The following is a 27,369-nucleotide window of genomic DNA, read 5'->3' as shown; positions in this document are numbered from 1 at the left end:
GTCACCGCAGCGCTGGGCGTCGAGGCGCCTCAGTCAGGTCGGGGTTCCGGGCGTGCGAGCTTCGCTCCGCGCTCTGCGCGCCTCCGGCCTCTCCGGCAGCCCTGGCCCGGCTCTGAAAAGATGTGCGAGCAGCTGCTTGCCCCGCACACCCCGAGCCCTGGGTCGCGCGGCTCCCGCTCTGCGGGTTCAGGTCCGCACATGGCCACATCGCGCCTGCGCAGAGCCCTCTCTCTGAAGTTAAAATAGAGTCTACGGGAAGAAGGGACACCTTCCCTGCAGAGGTTCTTCCTCAGCCGTACCGATCGTGAGGAAACCTCAGCCCGAAGTCATTCAAAAACACTCGAGAAAGTGAGGCCCTTAAATCCCGGCGCTGAGGAGGCAGAGGCAGGCGGATCAGTTTGAGTCCAGCCTGGTCTCCAGAGCTATTTCTAGGACAGTCAGGACTACACAGAGAAATAGCCTGTCTCGAGAAACTAAAGCAAACAAACAAACAAAAAAAAAGGAATCTTGCTCCGCCAGGGGTGTGTTTGTGTGTTACAGCTCTGAAGGGAAAGGTATCCTGGCTATTCAGGAGCCAAGGAACACCACAAAGTCACATCACACAACAGTCCTCACACAAGACATTTTTGCCGGGGGTGTGGAAAACCCAGGAGGGCAGCTGCCTCTGCGCCAGTGAGAAGAGCAAAGAAATGAGCAGAAGGCAGGGTTTGTATGGGGTTTCTGGCGGGAGGAGAGGAGGCTTCCCAGGCCGGCCTGATCCTGGGGCAAGCTCGGGGTTTGCTGGGATTTTTATTTTTCTCTAGGGAGGGGCAGGGGCCCGGACACTCTCTACCCCAAAGAATCTGGGAATGGCCGTCAGTGAGAGAAGTCCAGAGAGTGGGTCCTGGCCCTTGGGGCTCCTCAGGCGCCTTCTCTCCAGGGGTCAGGTCAGAATCATCTAGGGATGGAGCCTGGACTCCAGAGGTCTCCAAGGGGGAGGGCTTCCAGGGGGTCTCTGAGGGCAGCAAGGGAAGCTGTCCTGTGCCAGAGTTCACATAAACAGCTGGACAGACCAGGGTGTGAATTAGTCAGGGTTCGCTAGAGGAGCAGGCAAGAGTGACAGAATGAGATCATATGAAGGAGATTCAGAACTTACCATCGAGAGTCGGAACGCGCAGGCAAAAAGCAAAAGCTTCCTTCTTCTGTGCCCTTTTATATAGGCTGTCACCAGAAGGTGTGGTCCAGATTTAGGGTGGGCCCTGGACCTTGCATAATCCAATCAAGGAAATCCCTCACAGGAGTGCCCCGCGGCCTAGGGTTTAGTGGATCCAGGATATGGTGGAGTTGACAACCAAGATTAGCCACCACAGGGAGTCATCCCAAACAAACCTAAACTTGGCTAACGTTAGCCTGATGATTTGGTGCAGAACTGTAGCTTTTATATTCCTAATCAAACTGGTCTGCCCCATTAATTCCCCACTGGATGGGGTTTAAGGAGTACAGTCTTCCTGCGTCTTGTGCTCATTGTGTCCGTTCAGGACACAGAGCCGTATGTACTGTTTCCACCCACTACAGACATGAGCTCAGCGCCCTATTTTTTTTAAAGATTTATTTCACTTTTATTTTTGTAAGTCTGTGTCATAAGTGCCGGTGCCTGTGGAGTCCAGTAGATACCCTGCAGCTGGAGCTACAGGAAACCGTGAGCCTCCTGACCTGGGTAACTAGGAATTGAACCTGGGCCCTGTGAAACAGCAGTGCACACTTTTAGTTACTGAGCTATCTCTCCAGCTCTAGACTACAGTTTTGTTGTTTAAGAAAAGTTAAAAGAGCAAGCAGGCGCGCCAGCTGGAATGGCAGGGCTTAGACCTCTTGCTTATTTATGACCTGGCAACCTTGAGCGAGTCTATGGCCCTTCCTTCTCAGTTGTGGTAAATGCTGGCATTGAGTTGGGAGCGGTAAGAAGGGAGGGTGCGTGCAATTGTGCTGCGTTGATGTGAGGGAATGGCCCCCTCAGGTGACACTTAGGAGACCTGAAGGTTGCCCCACTCCTCCCTGAACTTCGGCATACAATGGTTACTGGGGAATGGATCCTCACTTTCTTCAGTGGAGTGGCCACTGTTAGGTTGCTCCCACCCATTCTTATGCAAGCAGCTCTAATTAAGCTCCGTGGGCCCCACACACACACAAGACACAGGAAAGTAGGAGGAGACTTGTAGGGGAAGGAGGGGATGAGGGGGGCAGTGGGGATGAAATGACTAGAATTCATCACAGACAGCGGGAGGTCAAAGAGAGGGCGTGAACATGAGTGTGGCAGGCAGAGGGAACCACAGGTACAGATGTCCCAGGTAGGAGGAGTGCAGTGGGTTGGCTTACAGTCCTCTTAGGGGAATTCAGAAGTGTACCCCTAAATATATAAGACTGGATTAGACCAAACTTGAGTTTGTGGTTTGGGGAAGGCTTCCTGTAACACAACTGACAGGACCTTGAAAGCTAGCCCGTTTTCAGCTGGGAGAGGAAGCCCCGTTCCTCCAGCATTCACCGAGGCCTAGGCATTGTGCTATTATTTTCTATCCTGTGTTTTCTTACCACAGAAATAGGAGGCATTTTGCAGAGGAGGAAACTGCAGTCTGAGGAGGTTGTCAAGCTGACAGACAGGAGAGCCAGCACCCATACTCAGGTATGCTGGCCTGGCTTGGTTGGAGTGGCCTGGGTAGAGTGTGGTGTGACAGTCATGCATGCCAGTGGAGGGGCGCAGAAGTAGGGGGTTCTGAGGACGTTATGACTGATGTGTGATTGAAAGGAGCACTGATGTCTGTGTGGGAAGGGACACACAGGAGGAGCAGCTCCCAAGTGAGGAGCTGCTGTAAGGGCTTTGCCCTGCCCCCCCTCCCCTCCCCACACCTGCCCAGATGGCACTCTGGTGTGCTGTGCCACAGTGCCTACAGAGAGGGTGTGAGTTGCCAGCATTGCTATCAGGACAAAGGCGCTTTCCCCATGCTCCTTTTCTGCTGTGTGAATTCTGAATGCTTGTACCCAGGTTTACTCAGCAAGCTAAGGGAGCAGAAAAAGTGCAGAATGCAGTACAGACCCTGCTAGTCACTGCCGCCTGATACTAAGCGCAGGCCTTGGGGTTTCTCCTGCCCACTGAACACGGCTCTCGTGGCTGTTGGTTCTGCAGCCTGATGTTCAACACTTTATCCACCTGTTGTGGAACTGTTTTCTCATGACTGAAACACTGGCTACTGAAGGGCAGTGGGAGGCTCAGGAGACATTTCCTAGGCTCTGAGGCCCACAGCGTCCCAAGACTTAGCAGGCTTGTCCCCGAGGTTAGAAGCCGTAAGCAGTTGCTGGGGGAGAAGAGACTTGTGGAGACAGCTGTAGATTGGTCAGGGAGCCCGGGAGTTCAGCTTTGACAACTTGTTACCCAAGCCCAGTTGGGCATTTCAGTGATGCAGCCTGAGTCACCCATGTGCCTGTACCTAAGCTAGACTTGTTTGGAGCCATTTCTGTGGTCTTTTCTCAATGTATTGTCTGGGGTGAATAGATGTTTGCTCACGGCTCTCCAGGGAGTCATACAACAGGAGACATGTTCTCACTCATGCATTGCTATACTGTAGACACCAGACTTGGGTCACCTGTGTGAACTGGCTGAGCCCCCTGAGCCACTGCTCTCTTCATGGTGACAGTTCATCAGTGCTGCTTTCTGTTAGCAGAAGCAGCTCATGGCGATTTCAGTTACCACATGGCCCATCTGACAATGGTTTAGGAAAGGCACAGAATCTGAATTACTTCTCTTTCCTGCCTTTATTTCCTATTCCTTATCCTTAACCAAGCCCAACAGGTCTCATCTCCATTTGCTGGTAGCTGTTTTCAGTGAGTTTTCTTCTGGCAGAATCCTCTGAGACCAGTAGAGCAGTGCTGTCTCTATCATAAACAAGAGTCCTGCTGTCCCTTTGTTCTGAGGAAGAAAATAGGATTGAACTCAAGTTGTCAGGCTTGGCAGCTCCCACCCAAAAAACGACGCTTAGCAATAAAGCTGAAATTTATTAAAATGAGTATGGCAAAAATAATGGAATTTCCTTTTGCCGGCATTAGATCTGTATATTATGTGCAGACATGGTAGCACAGCATAGAGAGCTAAGGCTCAAAAGCATAGCATATAAAACAAAACATCTCAATTAAAAATCCTTCATGACAGGAAAGAAAAATGCCTAGGTCAAAGCCCAAAAAGGCCTTCACAGCAAGAAACATTGTGGGACTGAGTTGCCCTCTGATGGTGAGGGTGAGTTAAGCCCCAACCTGAGGTATCACAGGAGACCAAGGCCAAGTTGGGAAGCTCTGTGAGGCATCAATCCCACAAGAAGCCTGGCATGCAGACATCTGGGGACAGGTGTTCTTCATAGTTTGGAGCAGAGAGTCACCATAACTGTGGCTACAGTCTGCAATGTTACTGCAGGTCTGGTCCCTGCATCAGGCTCTGAGGAGAATGTCAGAACAGAGCATGGTCCAGATCCACCTCGTGCTGGAGGTGCTGTGTCCATGGGTGTGGTCCTGATTGCCAGTCTGTATTTCTACAGCTCAAAGTACATGGGCCCTATGGTTCAAGTTTACTGTTTCTGTGAAGGAAACACTTGTAAACACTGGCTGTTCTTACATCACTGCAAATGGCAGTGCGTGCCAGGAGTAGGGTTAGTCCCGAGGGACCCGGGGAACTCAGATGCATCTACTTTGGCCATCAGTCTGTCTGTTTTATTGTTGTTTGTCCCCTTCCCCATTTGCAGTGCTGGGGAGAGAACCCAGGATGTGGCATGTGCACGGAGGGCAGGTGCTCTAGCACCCGCCTGTAGTCCCTGCTCTCCAGTCTATTCATGGTTCTTCACTCCCAGTCTCATGCTCTCACTGAGTGTCTGGCTTTGTTCCTTTGCAATTTGGCAGTGACTCATGGTGGCATTGACATTAGCTCTTGTTCATGTGGCCTTACAGCTTGTACAAGCACCTTGGTTTTCCTTGAAAGAATAAACATATTCTTTCTGTACATACTACATAGGTACATATATTCTTACATATGTACAGAAAGAATAGGGAAAAATATGTACTGCCCCGTGGTTTCTCTCTATGCAGTAAAGTGGTGGCCATGAACTGTGAGGTCAGAGGCTGGCAGTCTTCAGAGGATCAGTATTGGTAATGGCCTCACTGTGGTTGTCTTGTTTCTTCTGGGATGTACAAGAAGCAGTTGATTGCCAGTTTTGTATCATCATATATGAGGAAGTTTTGGAAAAGGCCCATGTTCCAGAAACAGGTTGGCTCTCAAAAAGCCATCAGCTTGTTGGTATGTAAGCCTTGAATCCAGTGCGGTGCCCACACTTGCCTTCACACAGAGACTGTGAAGGGAGGTGGGGAAGAAGACCTTCCTTTCCAGCCGTGTTTGAAGGTTGAGCTGCTCTACCTCGCTTGCCGGTCCTGTTTTCGTGTGACTGCAGCTTCCCATACTGAGATACAGCTGGACATGAGGATCTCTTCTGGGAAGTGGGATTCCACTTCTGGAAGGCCCTCACTCTCTTTAGTCTCCATGTAACTCACTAGAGTATCCCTGAGGCTGTGAAACCAAAGAACAAGAGAGCGTTCTGTAACATCACAACCCAGACAGTTCAAGAGGACAAAATACCAGCTAAGACCAGACTCGATGGGAATCTTATGGAGGCCAAGACCAGACTCACTGGGAATCTTAGGAAGCCAGGGGCTGAGCCCCTCCTGTACTGGTGTGGAAGCCCTGTGGATGGAGCTGGCTCACAGCATCGATAGCTGGATGGCTCTTGGCATGGCCAATGTGAACAGTGGGGCCATGTGGAAAAACCAAAACCTCATCACTGTGTTCTCTTACTCTGACATTAACAGATTGCAAACTCTAGAAAGGAGAACAGCTAGTATTTATAAGTCCAGACCAGCAGAGACTTTTTTTTTTTTTTTTTTTTTTTTTTGGTTTTTCGAGACAGGGTTTCTCTGTGGCTTTGGAGGCTCTCCTGGAGCTCTCTCTGTAGACCAGGCTGGCCTCAAACTCACAGAGATCCACCTGTCTCTGCCCCCCCCCAAGTGCTGGGATTAAAGGCGTGTGCCACCACTGCTCGGCTTCAGCAGAGACTTTCTTTTCTTTCTTTTTTTTCTTTTCTTTTTTTTTTTTTTTTTTCGAGACAGGGTTTCTCTGTGGCTTTGGAGGATGCCCTGGAACTAGCAGAGACTTTCTTATGGAATACAAATGTACAATGATATATGCCATGTACCATTCTGGAGGAAAAGAGCAAATATAAAATGATTACTGAGGAAAGCTGGAGTTTGAATGCTTAGAACGGTGAAGCAGCCTATCATCCCAGCACTTAGAAGATTGAGTTGTTTGCCTGCCTGGGCTACAGAAAGCAGAAAAAGACAGAAGAAAGAGCACTCACAGTTCAGTATTTGCCTCACACCATGTAGAACTGGCTGATAAAACAAATGTGTGGTATAGATGTATAATTGCTTGTATGTTTCCCTGTAGACACTTAGTAAGAAAAATCATCAGTTTCACTTGATAAAACTAGAGCTTGAGGTCATCTGTGATACTGATAAAAGTTAATTTCTGTTGTGTACAAAGAGCATTTCAAACCATTGAGAGAGAAACAGCCAGGGCTGGAGAGACAGCTCAGTGATTATAAGATCGGCTGCTCTTCCAGAGAGCCAGGGTTTGATTCTCAGCACTACATGGTGGTTCACACCATCTCTATAACTCCAGTTCCAGGGGATCAGGGTCCTTCTGACTTCTCCAGAGAGGCAGGTATTAACGTGGTGCACAGGCTTACATGCAGGCAAAACACACATACACATGTAATAAAAATTTAGAGATAAATGCCCCCACAATTATGCAAAAATGATCAAGAGCGTCATTCACAAATGGCTGATGAATATAAAATGTAGCCAGCCACTAAGTGCCTCTAGAGCAGGGATGCTGGTGTTGGACCGTTAGATTGACATACTTGGAAGAGATGGCTAATTGTGTTCTGTAGCCTTTACACACTGGTGTGGCTTTTTTTTTTTTTATCAACATTACAGTGAACATTTGATATAAGTCTACTTGTTTTAAGGGGAATTTATGAATTCTGTAGTTTTCATGTGGCCCACATTGACCTCAAACTTATTGTATAGCCAACGATGACCTTGAACTTCTGATCTTTCTGCTTGTAACTCCCAAGCACCAGGATTATAGGTGTGTGTTACCATACCCCAGGGCTCTGTGCATGCTAGAAAACACTACCAATGAGCCACACCCCCAGCCCTCCTCCTTGTTTGCCTGCCTTTTGTGTGTGTGATATGCATATGTGTGCACATGTTTGAGCGTGTGTAACCAGAGGTCAGAGGATGGCATTTCGTATCTTACTCTATCACTTCCCACCTTACTTTTTTGAGACAGGGTCTCTTACTGAACCTTGAACTTGTATTTTTATGCCAGCAAGTTCTTAGGATCTGCCTGTCTTCTACCACACCCCAGGCATAGGTAGTCATACCCAGATTTTTATATAGGTGCCAGGGATGTAAACACAAGTCCCTGTGCTTGTGCAACAAGCAAACCTACTGGGCCATTTCCCTAACCTCCTACCGGTTTTGTTTTCTTTTAATCACAAGGGATTAAAATTATATAGAAATTAAACCAAAGAAGCCTGGCATATTGGCATACACTTTAATCCCAGCACTCAGGAGGCAGAGGCAGATGGAGTACTGAGTTTGAGGCTAGCATGATCTACAGAACTCTCCAGAGTTCCAGGACAACAAGAGCTACACAGAGAAATCCTGTCTTGGAAAACCAAAAGTGCAGGCGATGGTGGAACACACCAGTATTTTTGTTATTATTGTTATTATTTTTAGTTTTTTGAGACAGAGTTTCTCATTTTTTATCCAGGGTTTCCTGGCTGTCCTGGAAACTCACTATGTAGATCGAGATGGCCTCAAACTCACAAAGATCTGCCTGCTCGGATTAAAAATAAGCTCCAGGACAGGTTCCAGAGCTACAGAGAAACCCTGTCTTGAAAATTCACCCCCCCCCAAAAAAAAAAAAGAAAAAAGAAACAAAAGGAAAGGAAAAACTGAAAATCGAACCAACAGTACAAAATACCAAAGGCATGGAAAATTAGCAGAAAAGGGTCTTGGGTAAGTCAGGACTACCTTCAAGTCTAGGGGAAGCCACTGGGCAACAGGGCATTCTGCCATACCTCCAATTGGGGTTGAAGCTGCTCTCAGCCTGAGGGCCCCTGAGTTTCAGCACGATCATCTCGTGGAGCTCCAGAAGGAAGGCGTCCAAGCCTGCCTCATTCAAGAATGTGCCAAGGAGCTTTGCATGCTGCGGACTGAGGGCCTCTTTGTACTTCACATCAATCTCCCGAAACAGCTCCTGAAATGCAGGGTCAACAAGTGCTGCAGTAAGACCTGGGGAGAGGAAGGCGCCCGCCGCTCCCTCCACCACCAAAAGTGAGGCGAGGAGAGACTCACTTTCCTGAGTCGTAGCCGCTGTTCTGACTTATGTGCAGACAGGAACTGCCAGAGGGCAATGACGTGTCTCAGCTGACATCTGTTTAAGGCCTGAGAGAGAAGCAGAACCTCAGTGGAAGGCGGGAGTCCCACACATGTCACCCACATGTGCAAAGGAATCTAAGTGACACGCCATAGGCACAGCTCCCCATTTATGTCTTGGGTGCCTTCTGTTCCCCTTGTCATGAGACAGTCTCATCCACAAGTTCAACTGACCCACCCTTTACAGTCTCCTCATTCTTTTGTAACAGAGTCATGACGTCACACACTGTGTGGCTCTGCAGTGCTCACAGATGGTGAGCCTGGGTGGTCAGCATGGACCACCTGTCATCCTGCTGTCCCAGGGGTGCTGTGTGCATGGTGGACTGACTGTGTGAGGAATGCTCTTGATTTTCCCCTTTCTGGGGGTTCCGACATTGCTGCCTGGTGGATCTGGGTGTTCTGGCATTGATGCATGGTGGAATTAGGTAGGAAACAGGAGCTTCTGGGGAGGGCCATGCAATTTCCCATCAACGCCTTTCATCAGGACTCCCCTCCCTGTTTTGAGACATGGTCTTGCTTAGTAGTCTACTATGGCTTGGAACTCACTCTTCAGCTCGGGGTGACCTGGAACTGGCAGTTTTCCTGCCTCTTCATCCAGAGTACTGGGATTACTGGTATATACCAGCAGGCTTGGCATCAGTGCTTACCTTTAGGATCAGAGCTGTCTGATCCCGCATCTGTAGGATATCTTGAATGTACACATTGAGGTCCATGTCAGGATCCCCACCAGCTGTGCTCAGGAAGCCCAGGGTGACTTCTATGACAGACAGGGCTTCACAAGCGTCACTGTAGGACTGTAGCTGCCCACCGATGGCACTGATAGCTGAATTAGTGAGTGGGGTCTGGGAACAAAATGCAAGGTTAGAGTTATGGTTTGGCTTCTTGTATCTCACCAACAGAGAAGAGGTTAGCTTTGCCACCACTCAAGCTAGAGCTGGGACAGGCTCTCCAGAAAGCACACAGCTGATTCTTGGTGCACATTAAGTGCAAAAAACACATAATACCTCAAACAACCCTAAACCCAGGTGGTGCTGGTGCACACCTTTAATCCCAGCACTCAGGAAGGAGAGGCAGATGGATCTCTGTGAATTTGAGGCTAGCCTGGTCTACAGAGCTATTTCCAGCACAGCCAGGAGTACACAAAGAAACCCTGTCTCGAAAAACCAACAAAACAAAAGCAACCCTATGAGGAGACACAGCCATTCAGCTCCCTCTCAGACTTGCTGGGAAAGAGCAGGGACACCTTTCAGTTCTCTCTGGCTGTTCAGCGTCAGTGCACACAGCTGTGATGTTACTAAGACACCTGTTCCACAGGATGTGTGTTTAAACTGAACAACAACGTCTGGTGGACTGTTGCCCAGCTTCCCTCTGTAGAAAGTGTGGGCTTCCAGGAGTCTCGGGGTTCTTCAAAAGACACTGAGGGGATAGTGCTAACAGCAGACCCAGGATGAGGCTGGAGCTATCTGTAGTGGATAGAAATGACAAGGGTTGTCAAGAGCACCTGTGGCATTCTGTTCTTGATGTTCATGAAGAGATGCTCATAGTTCCAGTCATGTCTGTATACCAAGGTGGGTATCCCCTGCATTGAGAAAGAAAGATTGTTAGAGATGAAACCCACAGTGGGCCCTCAGTAACTCGGCAGCAGGATGCAAATACTCAGGGCATTCCTGGGAAAGGCAGTGTTGCTGCAGGGTGTCGACTGAAGACGCTGTCTTTGGAAACAGTGATCCAGCAGATGCCATCCTTGCTACAATGGCTTCAAAGATACTGCCATAGAGACTACTGCACTACACCGAGGATGTATGGGCACCATAGAGACTACTGCACTACACCGAGGATGTATGGGCACCATAGAGACTACTGCACTACGCCGAGGATGCATGGGCACTATAGAGACTACTGCACTACGCCGAGGATGCATGGGCACTATAGAGACTACTGCACTACACCGAGGATGCATGGGGCACTATAGAGACTACTGCACTACGCCGAGGATGCATGGGGCACTATAGAGACTACTGCACTACGCCGAGGATGCATGGGCACTATAGAGACTACTGCACTACGCCGAGGATGCATGGGCACTATAGAGACTACTGCACTACGCCGAGGATGCATGGGCACTATAGAGACTACTGCACTACGCCGAGGATGCATGGGGCACCAGGAGGACAGCTCTTTTACCAACTCTTCAGTAACTGTTAAGTATAGACCTCGGGACAAGGAAGTCACATTTCTGGACAACATGGCTGTCAGAGTGAATCAGAAATAGCTCTGGGCTCCAAGCCGCAGCCTATCTGTAGGCTGTGTGATCAACTTATGGACTGGATGTCTCTGGACCCCACATGCAGTGGACTGGAAGTATCACCTTCCTGCTCTCCAGATGAAGAAACAGAGATGCGGCTCGCCATTGTGTGCCAAGGTGGCAGGAATCATGTGTGAGGGCAGACAGGGCATGCTGTTGCAAGTGAAGGGAGGCAGTGGGATGCCATGCAGAGCATTCATAACAGAGACGGTCCAGGGAGCACCAGGATAGATGACTAAAATGACAGGCTATGGCAGTTAACGCGTGAGGACACACAGAAGGCACACTGGTACCTGGGCATAGAATGTTGAGGACCAGGGCAACAAAGGCAGAGTTCCTTGATGGTGTCATTAACTATGGCAGAAAAGCTAAATGCTAAGTTCACTGAGACCAGAGGCTGCCTCTGGGGGACTGAGGTGCAGATGGTGGTACCAAAGGTCTTAAGACCACCACAGCCAGAAGACTGATGGAGCTGTGGCCATGCATGCCTGGGTGTCAAGGAGATGACCCAGATGAGACTGTGGGTGGCATAGTGCACTCTGACATGAAGAGTCCCTTATGCATGACAAACACACGAAGCACATCACTAACAGCAGGCTCAGCCTACCTTGAGGGTCAGCCTGGGCTTGCCCTGGAGGAAGCGGCTGCTGATCTGCCGCTGGATCTTCTCTAGGTCAAACTCTTGTGAGGTTTCTCCACCTTGCTGCACTTGGTACTGGCAGTTGGAGAGAATCAGTGGAGTCAGGTCCCGTTCCACCTCGTAGCTGATGACATGCACGTCAGCAACCTCAGAGGTATCTACAGAATAGCTGGGGGACACAAGACACATGATCGATACCAAGAGCAGACACATGGGGACACTCTTGTTTCAGCTTCTATGGTCTGAGCAGGTAAGGCTGTATGTCTGTGGAGGGGAGAGTGGCTACTCTGAGAGGGTCTGCCACGGAAGAGCAGGGGTTGGCAGGGACTCAGGAGCCTAGGGCTGGACAAGCCCCAAGGTCTGCTGGCTTGTGCACACACCTGCTGTTTTCCTCAGAGAGCTTCTGCACTGTGTAGACCATTTGATTGTGCAGGCTAATCAGGTAGCTGACTAAGGCAGTTGCACAGAGGCCCAGGCCCCGTCGCCGTGGAAGGATGACTTCAAATTCAGCCTCCAGATCCAGGTCAGAGCGGCAGTAATCTTTTGGTAGCTTGATCTCACCTGGAAATGACAGGGCTATTCCTTAGCAGACAGGTAAGCTGTGCCCCATACTGTTTCTCAGGAGAGGGATGAGGCACACAGATAGGGTCCCAGCAGCTGACCCAGAGCAGGGGCCTGGTTTTAAGGTCTTGCCTCTAACAGACTTGCTGACAAGTTTTCAGTGATCGCAGCTCTCTGGAAACCCACTTTCATTCTTCTCTCAGATCTTGTGTACTGGCTAGTCTATGTCAGCTTGACACTAGCTAGAATCCAGAGGAGGGAGGAGCCTCAAGTGAGAAAATGTCTCCTTAAGATCCAGCTGTGGGGCATTTTCTTAATTAGTGATTAATGTGGAGGGCCCAGCCCATTGTGAGTGGTGCCTTTCCTGGGCATTCTGTCCTGGGTTCTGTAAGAAAGCAGGCTGAGCAAGCCGTGGGGAGCAAGCCAGTGAGTAGCTCCCTCCATGGCCTCTGTATCAGCTCCTGCCTCCAGGTTCCTGCCCTGCTCGAGTTCCTCTCCTGACTTCCTTTGATGACGAACAGTGCTGAGGAAGAAACAAGTCACATAACTCCTTTCTTCCCCAACTTGCTGTTCATTCATCCGGTTTCATCACGGCAGGAGTCACCCTAAGTAAGACAGCCTCCATCTGAAGCCACCTGGCGAGCTTGCTTGGCGCTGATGTGACAGGGAGAGCTGAGCTTCAGAGCAATGTGATCCTGCTGCCAGAGGGGCACCCTTACCATTCGTCTCCAGAGACCGCCTCAACGCGTTCCATGTGGACAGAAAAATGGTGATTCGATCATGCAACTGCTTTCTCAGCCCATCTGTTGAGGAAAGTGTTTGGTAAGAACCATGACAACAATACAGCTAAGTTCTGACCCACTTGGTGCAAGCTCTCGATGGAACCAACTCCCTGTTTTCCTAGCTAGTTGTAATCAGTGTCTCCTCACCTCATGCTGAAAGCTTAAAGCACATGGCACCTGTTACTGAGCCCCTGTCCCTTCCTCTGTTAAAATCAGAGGGTCCCGATTCCTTTATAGCACTTGGGCAGAGTCATACCTGAATGGTGACTGTTAATAAAACCTCTGATGGAACTGTACTCTGCTTCTGAAACATTCTGGAATCGTTTCACTAGATCTCTTTGCAGGGCCAAGATCTCGGGCAAGAATTTCACCAGCCTTAGTTCTGCTTCCTGCAGAAAGGAAGACAGTTTAGCAGTGATGCCTCTTATTTACCTGAGGAATGCTACCAGGCACATACACTTTGTGGGTGCTTGGGGGATTGGTGCTGCTGATTTAACTTGGTCAGTGTCCCCTTTTACATAGTGATATACCCTAGAATTTAGAAACAGGTAAAGGGCCACCCCATTCTTCCTGTAAGTACCCACAAATGGCTTGTAGTGTTATACTGTTGTACACACAGCCTACCCAGAGCCAAAACTATGTGCCAGAACCCAGTGGGACAGAGCTGCCTTGAAGACTGAATCCTGTCTCATCCAGTACAAAAACCGACTCAAGATGGGCCAAATACCTAAATGTAAGACCCAAAGCTGCTGGAAGGAAACGGGAAACATGTTGGAGTGAAGAGTGGTTTCTGGGCAGGGATCCAAAAGCACCAATTGACAAGTGGGGTTCTGGTTCTGCCAGAGGGGAACCCTTCTGTTCAGCAGAGGAAGCAGTCAACAGGGTCAAGACAGTCTACAGAATAGAAGGAGAGATTTGCCATTTGCCTTACAAAGGGTCAGGTGTCGAGTGTGTGAGGAATTCAACAGTAAACCAAACAATCCCACTGGCAATGGGCAAATGAAAAGATGCTTCTTAAAAAGAAATAAGATGGCCAACAAGTATATGAAGAAATGCCCCATAACCTTAGTTATCAGAGGGAGACCAATCAGAGCTACACTGGAATACCATCTCGTCCCAGTCAGAAGGCAAGTGAAGAAAACAAGTGACAATGCTGGTCAGGATATGGAGAAAAGGATTAACATTGCTAGTTGAGTGTAAATTAGAACAGCTATGGTGGCAAAGCATATTAACTACCACACAGTCTAGGCCTTTCTTCTGGTTGGGTGCTCAAAGGAAACGAGACAAGTAGACCAAAAACACATGAGCACACCCAAGTTTTCTGTGACTTTGGTGACAACAGCTAAAACAGTTTCAGCCTTGAATGGGCAGAAAATGTGTGGTGTATGTCACAAAGGCAGGACCCTCAGTCCCAGAGCAGAAGAGGAATAAAATCCTGCCATCGGCAGAAGAATGGATACCATCGTCTAGAGGTCACCAGCCAGTGCTCTTAACAGCTGAACCATCTCTCCAGCCCCAAGAGGTCACTTTATGAAATGAATTAAGTCAGATACAGAAAGATGAGTACCACACACTATATGTGCGGGCTAAGAGAAGTCAACCTAGAGGTAAGATAGTAATCGCCATTCTACTCCATTGGTCTCCACTGCCCACCTCAGCACATTGCATGCAGACAGAACGGCAGTGATTCGATCATGGAACTGCTTTCTCAGCCCATGTGTTGAGCAGCAGATGGAGGGAAGAGGTAGGAAGGTTGGCAAAGGAAGGGCTCAACTTCTTCAGTCAGTCTGCATGCATGTCACACAGAACCCCTTAATGTGTATATTGTTATATTTAATGATTATAATTATTAAAATTATAAAGATAAGAGAACTAGTTTCTTGTGCCCATGTGACTGACTGTGTGAGAAGCAATTGGAAGCAAGAGACCAAGCAGTTAGTAGTGGCTGTTGTTCCAAAGCCTCAGACCCAAACTTCCTCAAGCAAAGAAAACTACCCAAGAGAAGTCACAGGGTTATACACACACTGGTCCCCAGGGAAACAAAAGACCACTGTAGACGAGGGCTCCAGTAGATACAGGAACTGTGTGTGTTCCGGGGTCTCAGAGAGACTCAGACTGCAGCATCTCATAGCTCTTCAACCTGCTTCGAGCTCACATTCCCAACTATGCTTTCTGCGCCTGGAAGGGTTAAAGGCTGAGAGGAAGTTGTTACATTTTTAGTAACATTTGCAGCCAGCAGGCACCGCAGATGACCGCCTGCTTCAAGCCAAGAGGAAGAGACATGGCTGGAGACCAGTACCTTTTCTGGTGTTGCTGAGTGGCCACTCAAGTTCTCTTCATATGACCACTGACCAACACGTATGTATTCTACTGGTGACTATGCTTGAGGCTGCCTGAGACTGCAAGCAAAGGCTGAAGACCTCTCTTTCCCCTTGAGTCTCCTGCTAACAGCATTCCATCAGGGCCACCGCACTGGCAGCTGCTCTGAGCTCCAGCCCTAGGAGCCACTATTCTGAACAAAGGGTTAGGAAATCATGTGCACAGAAAAAGCGGGGTCACCCAGGAGTCACTTGTACCTTCTGGAGGAAGTACCAGAGAACAGGCACCGTCTCTTTGCCATTTTTCTGATCCACAATATGCTGCAGGTACTCCAGCGTAATCTTCTTTCTGCAGCTCCAAATCTTCGAGCAATGAACCACACTTTTTTGGGGCAAGTGAGGCAGGAAGGTAGCTGGGTCCCCATATATGATTTTGGCCACGGGATTGGAGCTGATGCGCTCATCTTGACTGATAAGAGCATTAACAGCTGGCAAGGTTTTGTCAAGACGCTGGATGAAGAAAATGATACAGAATTCTTGAACAGAGACTGCTGCACACAGCTGGCACACCTAGTAACTACACTGTGGCTAACCTCCTTATCTTGCCTGTCCCCTTGCTGGTTTCTGTTATAATCCAACAGGGCCTTGCTGTAGGGTTTTGCTTCCCTGTATACAGGGGGACAAAGAGGTCTATACCTGTTGCTTCTCTTTCATCTCGAGAGTCTCTCTATAGGATAGTATGTCTGCTTCTTACCCTCACATCCTGCTACCCAAAGTGATGATAAACACACTGTAGGTTGAGGACACTGAAACCTGAGGCTTAGTAGAGGCTCCTGCAGCCCTTCCCCAGGGATGATGGGCAAAGATTACTCAGCAGATATGTGGGAGACCCCTACTCCTATCCTAGAGAAGTGCTAAGTGACTGTCACAGCTCACCTCCAACTCAGGTAGAAGAAGAGCTTCAAAATGCTTCTCCCAGTTGTTTCTGGATCCTTTGGTTGACAATTCTGTGTTAAAATCGGACACCCCTACAAATAAAATAAGAATGTGAGGGTTGCCCTAGAGCAAGAGCCATAGCAGCCTGCATATAGTCAGCATGAAATAAGTGCCCATAGAAAGTTCCATGTGGGGGCAGTACCTTCCTAAGTACCCTAACCCTAACTGTCCCTGATGCAATCATCTGCCATCACCCCCTTTGTGATGACACCCCAACCTCAGACAGTTCCTCTGACCCCATGGCTTCCACCACAAAGCCATTCTGAACAACAGTGCTAAGGACACAGATCACAAGCCCAGGAGCAGTGACAGAGCCAGTGGTACCATCAGCCACCCCAATTGCTTTCCAGACCTGCAGGCAGAGCAGGCAGGACCTATGAAGGCGGTGTGGACCCGAGATAGTGGCAGGCTTTCTCATTTGTGGGGAAAACACCAAAACCATAACATGAGGTTTTACTAAATAGTAATACCCTGTTATGCTGACTGGGGAGGAAGGCCCTAGAGGAGTGAGTGCTCTGTCTGCAGGTGGCACTTTCATTGTTATTACTTGATTTTAAAGTAACATAGTGGGTCAGGTGTGGCACAGGCCTTTAATCCCAGCACTCGGGAGGCAGAAGCAGGTGAACTCTATGAGTTTGAGGCCAGCCTAGTCTACAGAGGAAGTTCCAGGACAGCCAGGGCTACACAGAGAAACCTTGTCTCAGAAAAACAAACACACACACCACCATGGACTAGAAGGTTGGTTTGGTGGGTAAAAGTATTTGCTATGCCAGTCTGACAACCTGAGTTCTATCCCAGGACCCACAGGAAACCTGATGTGGTGGCTTGCCCCTGTAATTTAGGTACTTCAAGAGCTGAATGGGAGGTGGTGACAGGAGAATCGCCTGAAAGCTCACAGGCCCGCTGGCCTTGAATATGCAAAGCAGCAACAAGAGAGACCTTCTCAACAAGGTGGGAGGAGAAAGCTAACACCAAAAAGTTGTTCTCTGACATTCACACATGTGCTGAGTCAGGTGTGCACCCCCACACAGTTGTCGTTACATTGATGATTTCAAAAGATTGTTTACAGGACTTTGGCATAGCTGAATGGAAATGTTTGTGTAGCATGTTCAATGTCCCTTGGTTTAATCTTAGCACTACCAAAACCAAAAAGATTTTTTTTTTTCAGTTAAGAAATAAGTCATTCTGAGCCGGGTGGCGGTGATGCAGCACTTGGGAGGCAGAGGAAGGTGATTTCTGAGGTTGAGGCCAGCCAGGTATTCCTGTCAGAGCTGTTACACAAAAAAACCCTGTCTTGAAAACAAACAAGCTGCTAAAATAAGTCATTCTTAATAATGCCATCTTCAGTGACATTTATTACCTTTCCTAGTAGACTTGGATGTTAGAACAGAAAGGTCAGCTCAGCGAACAGTGTTTGTTTTTTCTTGAGCGAACTGTGTATGTGGGAACAGTTCACTGTCAACTGTGGGGACAGTGTACACCACGGAATTTTTAGTCAAGAGCAGAAACAGTGACTGATTCCTGGGCACACATCACCGGCTTTAGATGACACGAGTCTCCCAGACAGTAGGTTTGTTTGCACTTGTGTGTAAATGGTCCCAAGAAGCAAAGGTCAGAGGCCCCATCAGGTGTGTGGGTGGATGGGGAGCACAGTAACCTCTTCACCCCAGTAACCTCTTCACCCCAGTAAGAGCTCATGCTTTTTTCTCCCATCCCCTCTATTTTTACTCGTTAAAGAGGTTCACTGTGAAGCCCAATGCGGGCCTTGAACTCACAATACTCCTGCGTCAGCTTCCTAAGTACTAGGATTACAGGTTACCAGGTTACTACACTTAGCTCAAGTTTAGTTTCACTCACTCAGGAGTCATGGCAGGTGATTCCTCAGCCCAGCTCAGCCTTTGCCCCCTTTGCTTACTCTGGCCGAACACAGGGTGCCGCTCCTTGAGCAAACTGCTGAGGATGAGGTGCACCACGTGCGTGGTCTCATCGGCACTCTTGCCCAGCATCTTGGTTAGCTGTTCCAGGTTTCTCTGGATGTGCTTCTGCAGGAAGCCTTGTGGGTCCTGGACCCTCGGCTTAATGATATGGGTCAGGGCCTGGGAGTAACGAAACAGGCAGTGGTGCTGTCTGAGAGGAGATGACACCAACCATGAACTTTGTGTCCTCTTGGCTAGTGTTAATATGAGGGAGATGCAGCATGGATGACCTTAGCCTCCCCATGCTGCACTCTGAAAGTGGATCTGATCCTTACATGTCTGTCCAGGTGACAGCTAGTCTCACTAATACAGAAAATTGGTTGGTATAATTTAAAAAAAAAAAAAACTGGGATAGTTATCTTTCAGTGATGGAACTCTAACCTCTGGAGCACTGTGAAAAAATATTAATAAAAGATGAAAGATACTTGCGTGGTGGCAGTGCGCATGCCTTTAATCCCAGCACTTGGGAGGAAGATGTTATTCTTTTGGCCTAAACCTTTCAGCAGAGACAGGCGGGTCTCTGAATTCAAGGCCAGACTACAGATCTACAGAGTGAGTTCCAGAACAACCAGGGCTACTGAGTGAGACCCTGTCTGGGAAAATAAGAAGTGGATTTTATATAATCTGAAAAGTGCTTCCTCCCATTCCATGCTGTGCTGGAAAAGGTCAGGAGATGTTAGGTTTCTGTCACCTGGCAGATTGGGTACCAACAGTCTACTCTCACTTCACAGGCCCTGGCGGGCAGGGCTAAGACAAAAGGGCTGACAGGAACCTACAGTAGGTCCTTCCTCTGTGTAGCAGCATATCACAAGTACCTGGGGATCCTGAGTGGCTCCCACAAGCATAGCCAAATGAGTGAGTAGCCGGCTGAGAATGAAGACCACTGGGGACAGCCCGCGATCAGATGCCACCTCTACACCACCAGGCTGCAGGTCACCCAACACATGGCCAGTCTGTGTTCTGTCCTCATTATTTCTAGAAAGGAAGAGAAAAGACAAGGTAAAGATTGGAAGAGGCTGCTCTTGCTGGCCAAGGACTTGGAGCTAGGGTTCCATGCTCTGAGGAAACAACATTGAAAGTGCTCCGAGGCCTGGGAGGCTGGAGTTTGGGGCATTTTGCACCCATGTATACATTTTCACATTCTTCTTATTTCCCCAGTCATAAACTAGCATCCAAGGTCTGGCAGGACATTTTGCATCATATGTAGTAAGTGGGAAATGGTGTGTGTACACTCATTTGCAAAGATATTGCATGTCAGGGACATTCTGCTAGGTCTTAGAGATAAGTAGCCAGAATATCGTAAGCTTTGACTATGCCAGGTGCACCAGAACATAGGGACTGCATCAGACCCCACCAACCAATCCTGAGGACTGGGCAGCTGCACTGTGTCAGAACCACAGGATCGGACTATTATTTAGAAACAGCCCTTTGCCTCTTCAAAGTCAAGCAACTACAAACCAAAACCAGGACAGCTTTGCTTTCTTATCCCAGTTCCCTAAACCATGCAGTGGAACAAGTATTTATACGGCACTCATTCTGTGACAGGCTTTGTGGACAATCTAGAAGATTCTAAACAATGAGAAAGGTGTGTCACTCTCTTTAATTACTGTGCCCTCTTATATAAGGGACAGCTTTTAGGAAGGGTCTTAGAATGTGGTAGGGGTGTATTAAAAGTCGCCCCTCACACAGACCAAGGCACGGTAGTACTTAACAAGCCTGGCTATGTGCCCTCCATTTTCCTACCATCTTGAAAAAGAAAAAACAAGCCAGGTGTGGTGGCATGCCCCTGTAATCCTAGCAAGCAGGAGGCTGAGTCAGACCTGGGCCACATAGCAAGAACCAGGACAGCCAAGTATGAGATCCTAAGGAGACGAGAGAGAACTGAGATAGATAGTTTACATCTGAGCTAGGCAGATACTGTTTCAGTTGCTGGACCTACTGTCCTGAATTTATAGGAAACATACTTCTACAAGGGTAAGCCCAAGGACCCCACAGAACATGTCTGTGTTAGCAAGTATTAATGTGTAGGTCACTGTGTTTAGGGCCAGTGACGCACCTTGTGGTTTCTGATGACACTGGCACTGGACCTTGGCACTGGTGACAAGCATGACATTCGTAGATCCAGATGTATGATAGTGACTTTGGCACAAGTTAGTGACAGTTTAGGAAGGAGAGTTGGAACAGTCCTGAAGGCCAGGGCTGATTACTGGGGGAGCAGAAGCTTATGTACCTGATAAGATGGAAGCCCTGGTGTGGCTTGTGATTGAGTCCACCAATCTGAGCGTGACAGTCCGGACAGAAGCTCTGTTCCATTGGCATGCCGCACTAGAGGGAACACAATGATGTCTTAGGCATGAGTACCGCTGTGGAGCGACCCTGCTCTGCCATGGGAAGTCACTGGGATTGCGTCCTCTGTGTGTTTGCAAGGTGGACACTTACCCTAAGCATGCAGATAGTGGGCAAGTGCAGACATTTATGAAAAGTAGACATAAGTTCGAATCCCAGATTGATTGATACCTGATAGGAAACCCTGAGGCACATTTTGCTTTCTTGTACCCAACTCTTCATTCCTTTCTTGTATGTGTACACTCACCTTAGGGCTTCACTATCCAACACCAACATACATGGGGTTACTTGCTTCCGGTCTGATTGGTTTTTTTAAACATGGGAGATTTTTATTTTTTAAAAAAATTCCAATCATAGTATTCATTATTCCTAAGGGCCCCTTTTACTAAGCTAGATGGTACAGGGCTGTGGTGGTGCACAACTTTAATCCCAGCACCTAGGAGGCAGAGGCAGGAGGATTTCTGTGAGTTCAAGGCCAGCCTGGTCTACAAAGTGAGTTTCAGGACAGCCAGGGATATTATGCAGAGAAACCCTGTCTGGAAAAACCAAACAAAAAACAAAACAAGTTTGGTGTGGCTCCATACTGTGACACAAGGCCCACAGCACATCAGAGCAGTTGCTGACATCCAGACTGTAGAACTCCACAGTCCAAAGCAAACTGGGCAAGAACCTCTTTCTACCTCATTCCATGAATCTCAGAGAACACAGAATTTACGCTTCCACCCAGAAAACACCAAAACTCACCTCTCCTACAGAGCACGGGTGGCCATTGGGACAATCTGTTAAAAAAAAAAAACAAAAAAAAACAGGACACACATTGGCTAGTAAGGAGCCTCATGACCCCCTGGGGCCCACATTCTATCCCCTCTGATCCTGACCAAGGCTGACACAGCCTCAGCACCTCCCTAGGAATTGAACTACCTGGTATATTATGAGCCACTGTTTGATGTATGCCTCATGTTAAAAATGCATGTGGTTAGTGAAAAATGTCTGAACTCAGTTTCAGAAAGCCAAGAGAAATTAGATGACCGATTGACACATAGTTAACTTGGCAGCACGGGGAATGGTATTTTCCTCCTTTCTTTTCTTTAGATTTACTATTGTTATCTGCCACAACTTTAACAATAATTTCAAAGATTATTTACTCAAAGCAACAGCAGAATCCACACAAAGCCTTGGGCCACATGACTTGCCTTCCAGTTCTATATATATTAAAAGAGCTATCTTATTGTGTTCTGTTTCAGTGTGGTTCAAGCCCCTCTTCACCACCATGGCATGTTCCAGAAAGTATACTGCAAAGGGCCCTTTGCCTGGACTCAGGTGTAAGAGGGTTAGGGCCACATGGCAAGCAGATCATGGATCCTGTAAAGCACTGTTGTCCTGCAAGCCACCACATGCAACTGTGGATCCTAAGCACAACTGGAGGCTTGTGTACTCCCAGGCCGATCATTTGTGCTCAGAGGAGCATGATGTCAGCACTTACTGTACCAGGAGACATGTTCCAGGCCCGCCCAACTCCTGGCTTGAACCAGCAGGTCTTCAGGCATTGTTGGAAGAAAAGCATTCTGAAAGACCAAAATCAGACAGGTCATGTTAAGTGTGACTGCATCCTTACAGCCAGAGGCCAGAGCAAGCAGGACCTGTACTTCTCAGCCTTAAAACTATTTGTCAGGGATGCCTAGGTAATCTTGGCTGTCAGTCTGATAAGATCTGGAATCAGCCAAGAGATAAGCTGCTGGACATACCTATGAGGGATTTTCATAATCTGGTTATTTGAAGTGGCACCTTTCCATATAGGAGGTCCTAGGGAAAAGCTTTGCTATTTCCTGTTTGCCTTCCCATTGCGCTCATCTACTGTTTGTGCATTACTAATGAGCTCATCTTCCTATTGCTGCTGCTGCCATCTGTCACCAACATCAGTGTCTCTCCAGGAATCCTCTAGGTCTTCAGTGTCAGAATGGGACTACAGAGGCCTCATGGACTAAGAAGCCTCTCAGTGTGAAGACAGCCATTATTGAAGTACGCAGACTGTATCACAGGAACCAGCCTAAGCCTGACTGATATAATGCTCAGGAGTCTGTGAGAGACAGCAAAGGGCAGGCTGTGTTTTCACCACCACTGTGGGCAGATGGATTAAAATAAAGAAAAGTAATGGGTTTAACAGTTCCCAAGTCTACAGGTTTGTTCTTCACAGGGACGAAGCCCTGAAGATACAGAGGGAAAACTGAAGTGATCTTACTGCCATCTTGGCCGGATGGAAGGCCAAGGTCCTCAGGGGCCCCAAGACTTTGTTTTGTCCACACAGGAATATGGTTGCAGCATGGACGGCCATTTCAGTCACTGTTCCTTCCAGGCTGCTGTTAGCAGACCTAGTCCGCAGCAGGGGCAGGGCATCATCCACTAGCGATTTTGCAAAGGGTCCAATGTTAGGAACAGAAAGGATCTTGCTTTCCTCAATGAATTTGTGCATAGCCTTGCATTGCTGATGAGAAAAATGTTTTAACATTAACATGTTTCAAAACAACATTGTAGGTCTGGGCATAGTGGTGCATGCCTAAGCATTTGGGAGGTAGAGATAGGAGAATCAAAAGTGTAAGACTAGCCCAGACTACATGACACCCGTATCAAAAAGCAAAGAAACAGCTGGGCAGTGGTGGTGCACGCCTTTAATCCCAGCACTCGGGAGGCAGAGGCAGGTGGATCTCTGTGAGTTCAAGACCAGCCTGGTCTACAAGAGCTAGTTCCAGGACAGCCGCCAAAGCCACAGAGAAACCCTGCCTTGAAAAATAAAAAATAAAAAATAAAAAACAAAAACAAAAAAAAAAACAACAAAAAAAGCAAAGAAACACTCCACCCCAACCCAAACCCTGTACATGGGTGTGGTAATGTAAACTTGGAAGGCGGAGGAAGGAATGTCATGAGTTTGGGGCCAGCCTGGGCTGCACATGCACAGCAAGACTTTGTCTCAAAAAACAAAAACAGAGCTGGGCAGTGGTGGCTCATGCCTTTAATTCCAGCAGCCTGGTCTACAGAGCACATTCTGGGACAGGTTCTAAAGCTATACAAAGAAACCCTCTCTCGAAAAAACAAAAAAACAACCCCCCCAAATCCAACAGACAGACATGCTCTGAGATGCTGTATGACATATACATACATACCCAGCATGCACAATACTATCCCAAGCACTACAGAAAAAACAAAACCAAACCAAAACAACACTGTGATTTCATAGTTTGTGCTTAGGACCAAATATCAAAGTAAATGTGGCTGAACAATCAGCAATTAAAGGGCATTCTTCAGAGAAGAGACCTTGCTTGCATGGAAACAGCCCCACGTTATCTTATAGTCTTAAACTAAATTTTAGTTGTAACTCTGCAAGCTCTGGCAAAAGTGAAAATAGATCTCCCATCTGGTAAGGTTGGAAACCTCTATCATAGACAGGGAATTATGGGCATAGTTTGTGTTTATGACTTTAATCCAGAAATCCCTCAAAGAGATGAGGCTGTGGACACAAGCCCTGCCGTGCAGTGCTGCTCACCTCTGGTTTTGGATGGAGGTTGGCATTGCAAGAACGGTACAAAGAAGCCACCTCTCTGTACAAGGCCAGCAGTAAGTAGGCCGTCTGCTGGGCTTTGGAGCTTCTGCAGGCCTGCAGAGGCAAAAACATCAAATGAAATTTAGAGGTTACATGGCTCTTCTTAGGCCCTTGACCCCGGACCACATGTCTGAGGGTGGGAGAGGCATTTCCTGGCCACAGCTTAGGGGTTCCATGGTTCACACTCATTGCTAAGCAACCAGCATCAGAAACATGTCCTAAGCAGAGACAGAGGGTCTATGTCCTCTTCCCAGCACAATGGCAGAGTGAGAAGGGACTCAACCAGGAAGAGAGTCACAACAGTTTCAAGGTCGGAACTCTAAAGCCTTGGCATTACTATCATAACAGTCAGGAGCATGTGTGAACCATGACTATACAGAGGAATTTGTGAGGAATGAGTGAGCCTGGAGCAGCTATTCCCTAGGGTCTCAGTTATGAGAGGCTAACTCAAGTATCACTGTTCCGTTCTAGTCCTCAGTTCCCTGTGTAGGGCAGGAGGCACTCATCTGGTCTCTAGTACAGTGTCACTCCAGGGGGCTACTCAGTTGATGTTTGCATGGGAAGATGCAGGCCTCCAGGGGTTGTCTCCTGGTACCAGAGAGAAGCCCAGACGCATCTTACCATCAGAGCAGTCCCAATGTCCAGGGTCTTAGACTCAAGCACAGCTTTGCCCACTGCATCACGAAGAGCCTTGTATTCATCACCATGGACTAGATATCGGTCCATCTGACTTCTGTCATCCCTCTGTAATCCCAGTAGTACAGGGAGTTAATCACAGTGGGGATAATATGAGCCGTATTTTGAAAAGAACTTAGACAAAAGCACTAGGCTATCCTCCAAGACTTGGAGGTGGACGAGCAGGGACACCTGACTAGCTATCTTTGGGAGTTAATCTGTGTCTTCTATGGACTGGAAGCCTGGGAAGGGCCTGTACTGACATTGTAGCTGCTTGCTTTCTCCACTCACGGCACAGTATCGAGCCCAGGCAACAAAAACTCTGTCGCTTCTAAGCCCCAGTAGTGATGATTATGATAATAATGAAGAAAGGATAATGAAAAGGCCAGCATTGTTAGTGCCACTTTACAGTCCCAGGACAGTAAGAACCGATTTCTGACAACCAAGATGGGTGCTAGAGCGAGGCCATAAAAAACAAACAAACAAACAAACAAAAACCACAAAACCCATGTCTCAGTCATTGCTCATCTCTGCCTTCCTGTTCTTTTCCACTTGCCAGAGGTAGAAAGGACATAGGGCAGAAACAGTCATTCACCTTCCATGTATCCAGCTAGATAAACAAGAAAACAAACCTAAATAAAATGCAAATGAACACACCAGAACATGTACACACACACACACACACACACACACACACACACACACACACACACGCATGGACACACGCATACCCCACTGTGGTGGGGTGGGTTAACTCATGCTAAAGCAGAGGCAAAGGCCCATTTCCCATCTGGACAGCGGAGGGCTCAGGTGGCCAGCACACTGAGCTTCACCCCAAATCCAGCCAGAGTATGCTGCAAGCAGGGCTGTAAGAAGCATGACCTCCATGCCCAAGACACTGCTCCTCACCTGCTGTTGGATGACACCCCTGGGAAATACCCACTGGCATGGATGGCCCTGCCTGGAGAAGCTCTGCACGAATTCCATCCCACGCTGGCTTGCGAGTTTCCTCACCAGGTACACACGGTGCCAATCATTCTTGACACGGGTGCAGAACTGCTCGACATGCTTCAGGAAGCACTGCTTATCTCCAGCCAGTTCTGTGAGACAGGGGAGACACAGTGAGGCGACAACGTCTTCTCCAGAACACAAAACCAGCCAGAGGCCCTCGCCTGTTCTTTACAATCCCATGGAAAGGGAAGAGGACAGCTATGTCCAAAGAGCAGGTTTCCCATAGTCCCCAGACTTCTGAGTTAGAGGGTCTCTGCGAAAGAGACTTGCCTGAGCCTTCCTGGAGCTCTGAGAGGAAGTCAGCAGCCAAGTCAAGGCAGAGGCGCACTCTGGCTACCTCCTGCAGGTACTCCACTGAAGCTGTGCTGGCGGGCTCTTGGCCTAGCCTTCCTGGGGAATATGTCCTAAGGAAATGGCCTTCCTCTCCCAGGTCCTGCTTGTGACTTCTACAACCAGCACTTGTCTTCCCATGGACTGAGTCCTGAGGAAGGAAGGACATAGAGACCAGGGCATTAGTCTATATCAGCAAGCCCCTGTCTTTGACAGTTGCCACAGCATGTCTGTGGAGAGTCATGGGAAAGACAGTATTGTGGAAAGCGGTAGTGTACATTTTTTGGAATCATGGAAAACTAGCATTCCTTTCTATGTGACAGCAAGAAGGATGAGGATAAGCAAACTTACAAGGGAAAATGTGTAATTAATATGAGGGTGATAGAAGGTGTCCATGACGAGCTGAAGTGGCCACTGCCAATTCTGTGGCTGCTCCAGCCTGTGGTGCTGTTGTTCTGTGGAGTAAATGGCAATATGTGCATCGCTGTCTGAGAAATGCATCACTGGGAACTCAACTGAGCAAACATCAGAGTCACAGTAGAATGAAGACTGCTTGGACATCACTAAGTGTATCACTTCACGGTGGCCCCTGAGGGACAGGACGTACTGAACACTATCAGGAAACTCATAACTATATAGAAACTGAGGTGGCGGTCACACAGGACCAAGTACCTCTTAATTGTGCCGACTACAATGGCCCCTGTTGGTTTTCAGAAATGTTCTCACTGTGTGCACCCCATGGCTCACAGTTTTCAAAGAAATGCAGGGACAACCAGCATACCTCCAGGCAGTTGATAAACAGCAGGTACAGTTCTGTTTTGTCATCTTTTGGAAATGCTTTGTTCTCTAACTGGGTCAAGTAGTTCTGGATGTAATCCTTTACTTCATGGAAGCTGTGGAAAGAGACGCATTGTTCCTGGTTATGTCAGTTTATGGGAATACCCATCACCCACCCCCCGAGACTCCAACCCAGAGCCTACTATGTGCCAAACAAGCACTCTCCCAAACTGCATTCCTAGCCCCTGGATTTGGGTGGGGGGTGCTGTAACAGGAATAATATTGGGGTTGAAGCTGAAGACCAGAGAAGCAAAGCGTTCTCACCTCTACTGCTCAGACCCGGGCGGCGACTGTGTCCTCTGATTGCCGCTCCAAACCGCACTGCTCACTGAGAATGCAATGAGCTCCTGTCCCCTCCCGCCTTACGCTCCTCTCTCCGTCCAGCCACGTCACTCCTGTCTCCACCTCCCTAGTGCTGGGGTTGTT

The 27,369-nt window shown here is 48.3% G+C and overlaps 1 protein-coding gene and 1 long non-coding RNA gene across 11 annotated transcripts in view; one reads left to right on the top strand and one right to left on the bottom strand.

Moving 5' to 3' along the window:
• LOC118237975 lies at positions 1-13,202 on the top strand. Its single transcript, XR_004770700.1, has 3 exons — positions 1-705; positions 2,571-2,656; positions 12,675-13,202. It is a non-coding gene; the product is annotated as an uncharacterized LOC118237975 (long non-coding RNA).
• Positions 4,004-27,369, bottom strand: part of Rnf213 (ring finger protein 213) — a 90,686-nt gene continuing 67,320 nt past the window's right edge. For 8 of the 10 annotated variants that reach the window (XM_035447328.1, XM_035447326.1, XM_035447329.1 and 5 more), the window contains 22 exons: positions 26,888-26,999; positions 26,047-26,257; positions 25,675-25,865; positions 24,712-24,834; positions 24,034-24,144; positions 22,735-22,977; positions 21,979-22,060; positions 21,240-21,274; positions 20,380-20,474; positions 18,965-19,124; positions 18,089-18,269; positions 16,114-16,205; positions 15,436-15,687; positions 13,116-13,248; positions 12,797-12,880; positions 11,897-12,077; positions 11,484-11,685; positions 10,073-10,150; positions 9,219-9,413; positions 8,491-8,580; positions 8,214-8,392; positions 4,004-5,575 (listed from right to left, as the gene is read on the bottom strand). In XM_035447328.1, the coding sequence (XP_035303219.1) occupies positions 5,422-5,575; positions 8,214-8,392; positions 8,491-8,580; positions 9,219-9,413; positions 10,073-10,150; positions 11,484-11,685; positions 11,897-12,077; positions 12,797-12,880; positions 13,116-13,248; positions 15,436-15,687; positions 16,114-16,205; positions 18,089-18,269; positions 18,965-19,124; positions 20,380-20,474; positions 21,240-21,274; positions 21,979-22,060; positions 22,735-22,977; positions 24,034-24,144; positions 24,712-24,834; positions 25,675-25,865; positions 26,047-26,257; positions 26,888-26,999 (3,184 nt within the window). In that variant the 3' untranslated portion in view covers positions 4,004-5,421. Of the gene's footprint in view, positions 5,576-8,213; positions 8,393-8,490; positions 8,581-9,218; positions 9,414-10,072; positions 10,151-11,483; positions 11,686-11,896; positions 12,078-12,796; positions 12,881-13,115; positions 13,249-13,586; positions 13,754-15,435; positions 15,688-16,113; positions 16,206-18,088; positions 18,270-18,964; positions 19,125-20,379; positions 20,475-21,239; positions 21,275-21,978; positions 22,061-22,734; positions 22,978-24,033; positions 24,145-24,711; positions 24,835-25,674; positions 25,866-26,046; positions 26,258-26,438; positions 26,562-26,887; positions 27,000-27,369 lie in introns of those variants that run through there. The other 2 variants (XR_004770698.1, XM_035447334.1) reach the window with 2 other exon arrangements.

The sequence above is a fragment of the Cricetulus griseus genome, chromosome 7 (genome assembly GCF_003668045.3).
Source record: "Cricetulus griseus strain 17A/GY chromosome 7, alternate assembly CriGri-PICRH-1.0, whole genome shotgun sequence".
Lineage (NCBI taxonomy): Eukaryota > Metazoa > Chordata > Mammalia > Rodentia > Cricetidae > Cricetulus > Cricetulus griseus.
This window is presented reverse-complemented; position numbering and strand designations above follow the sequence as displayed.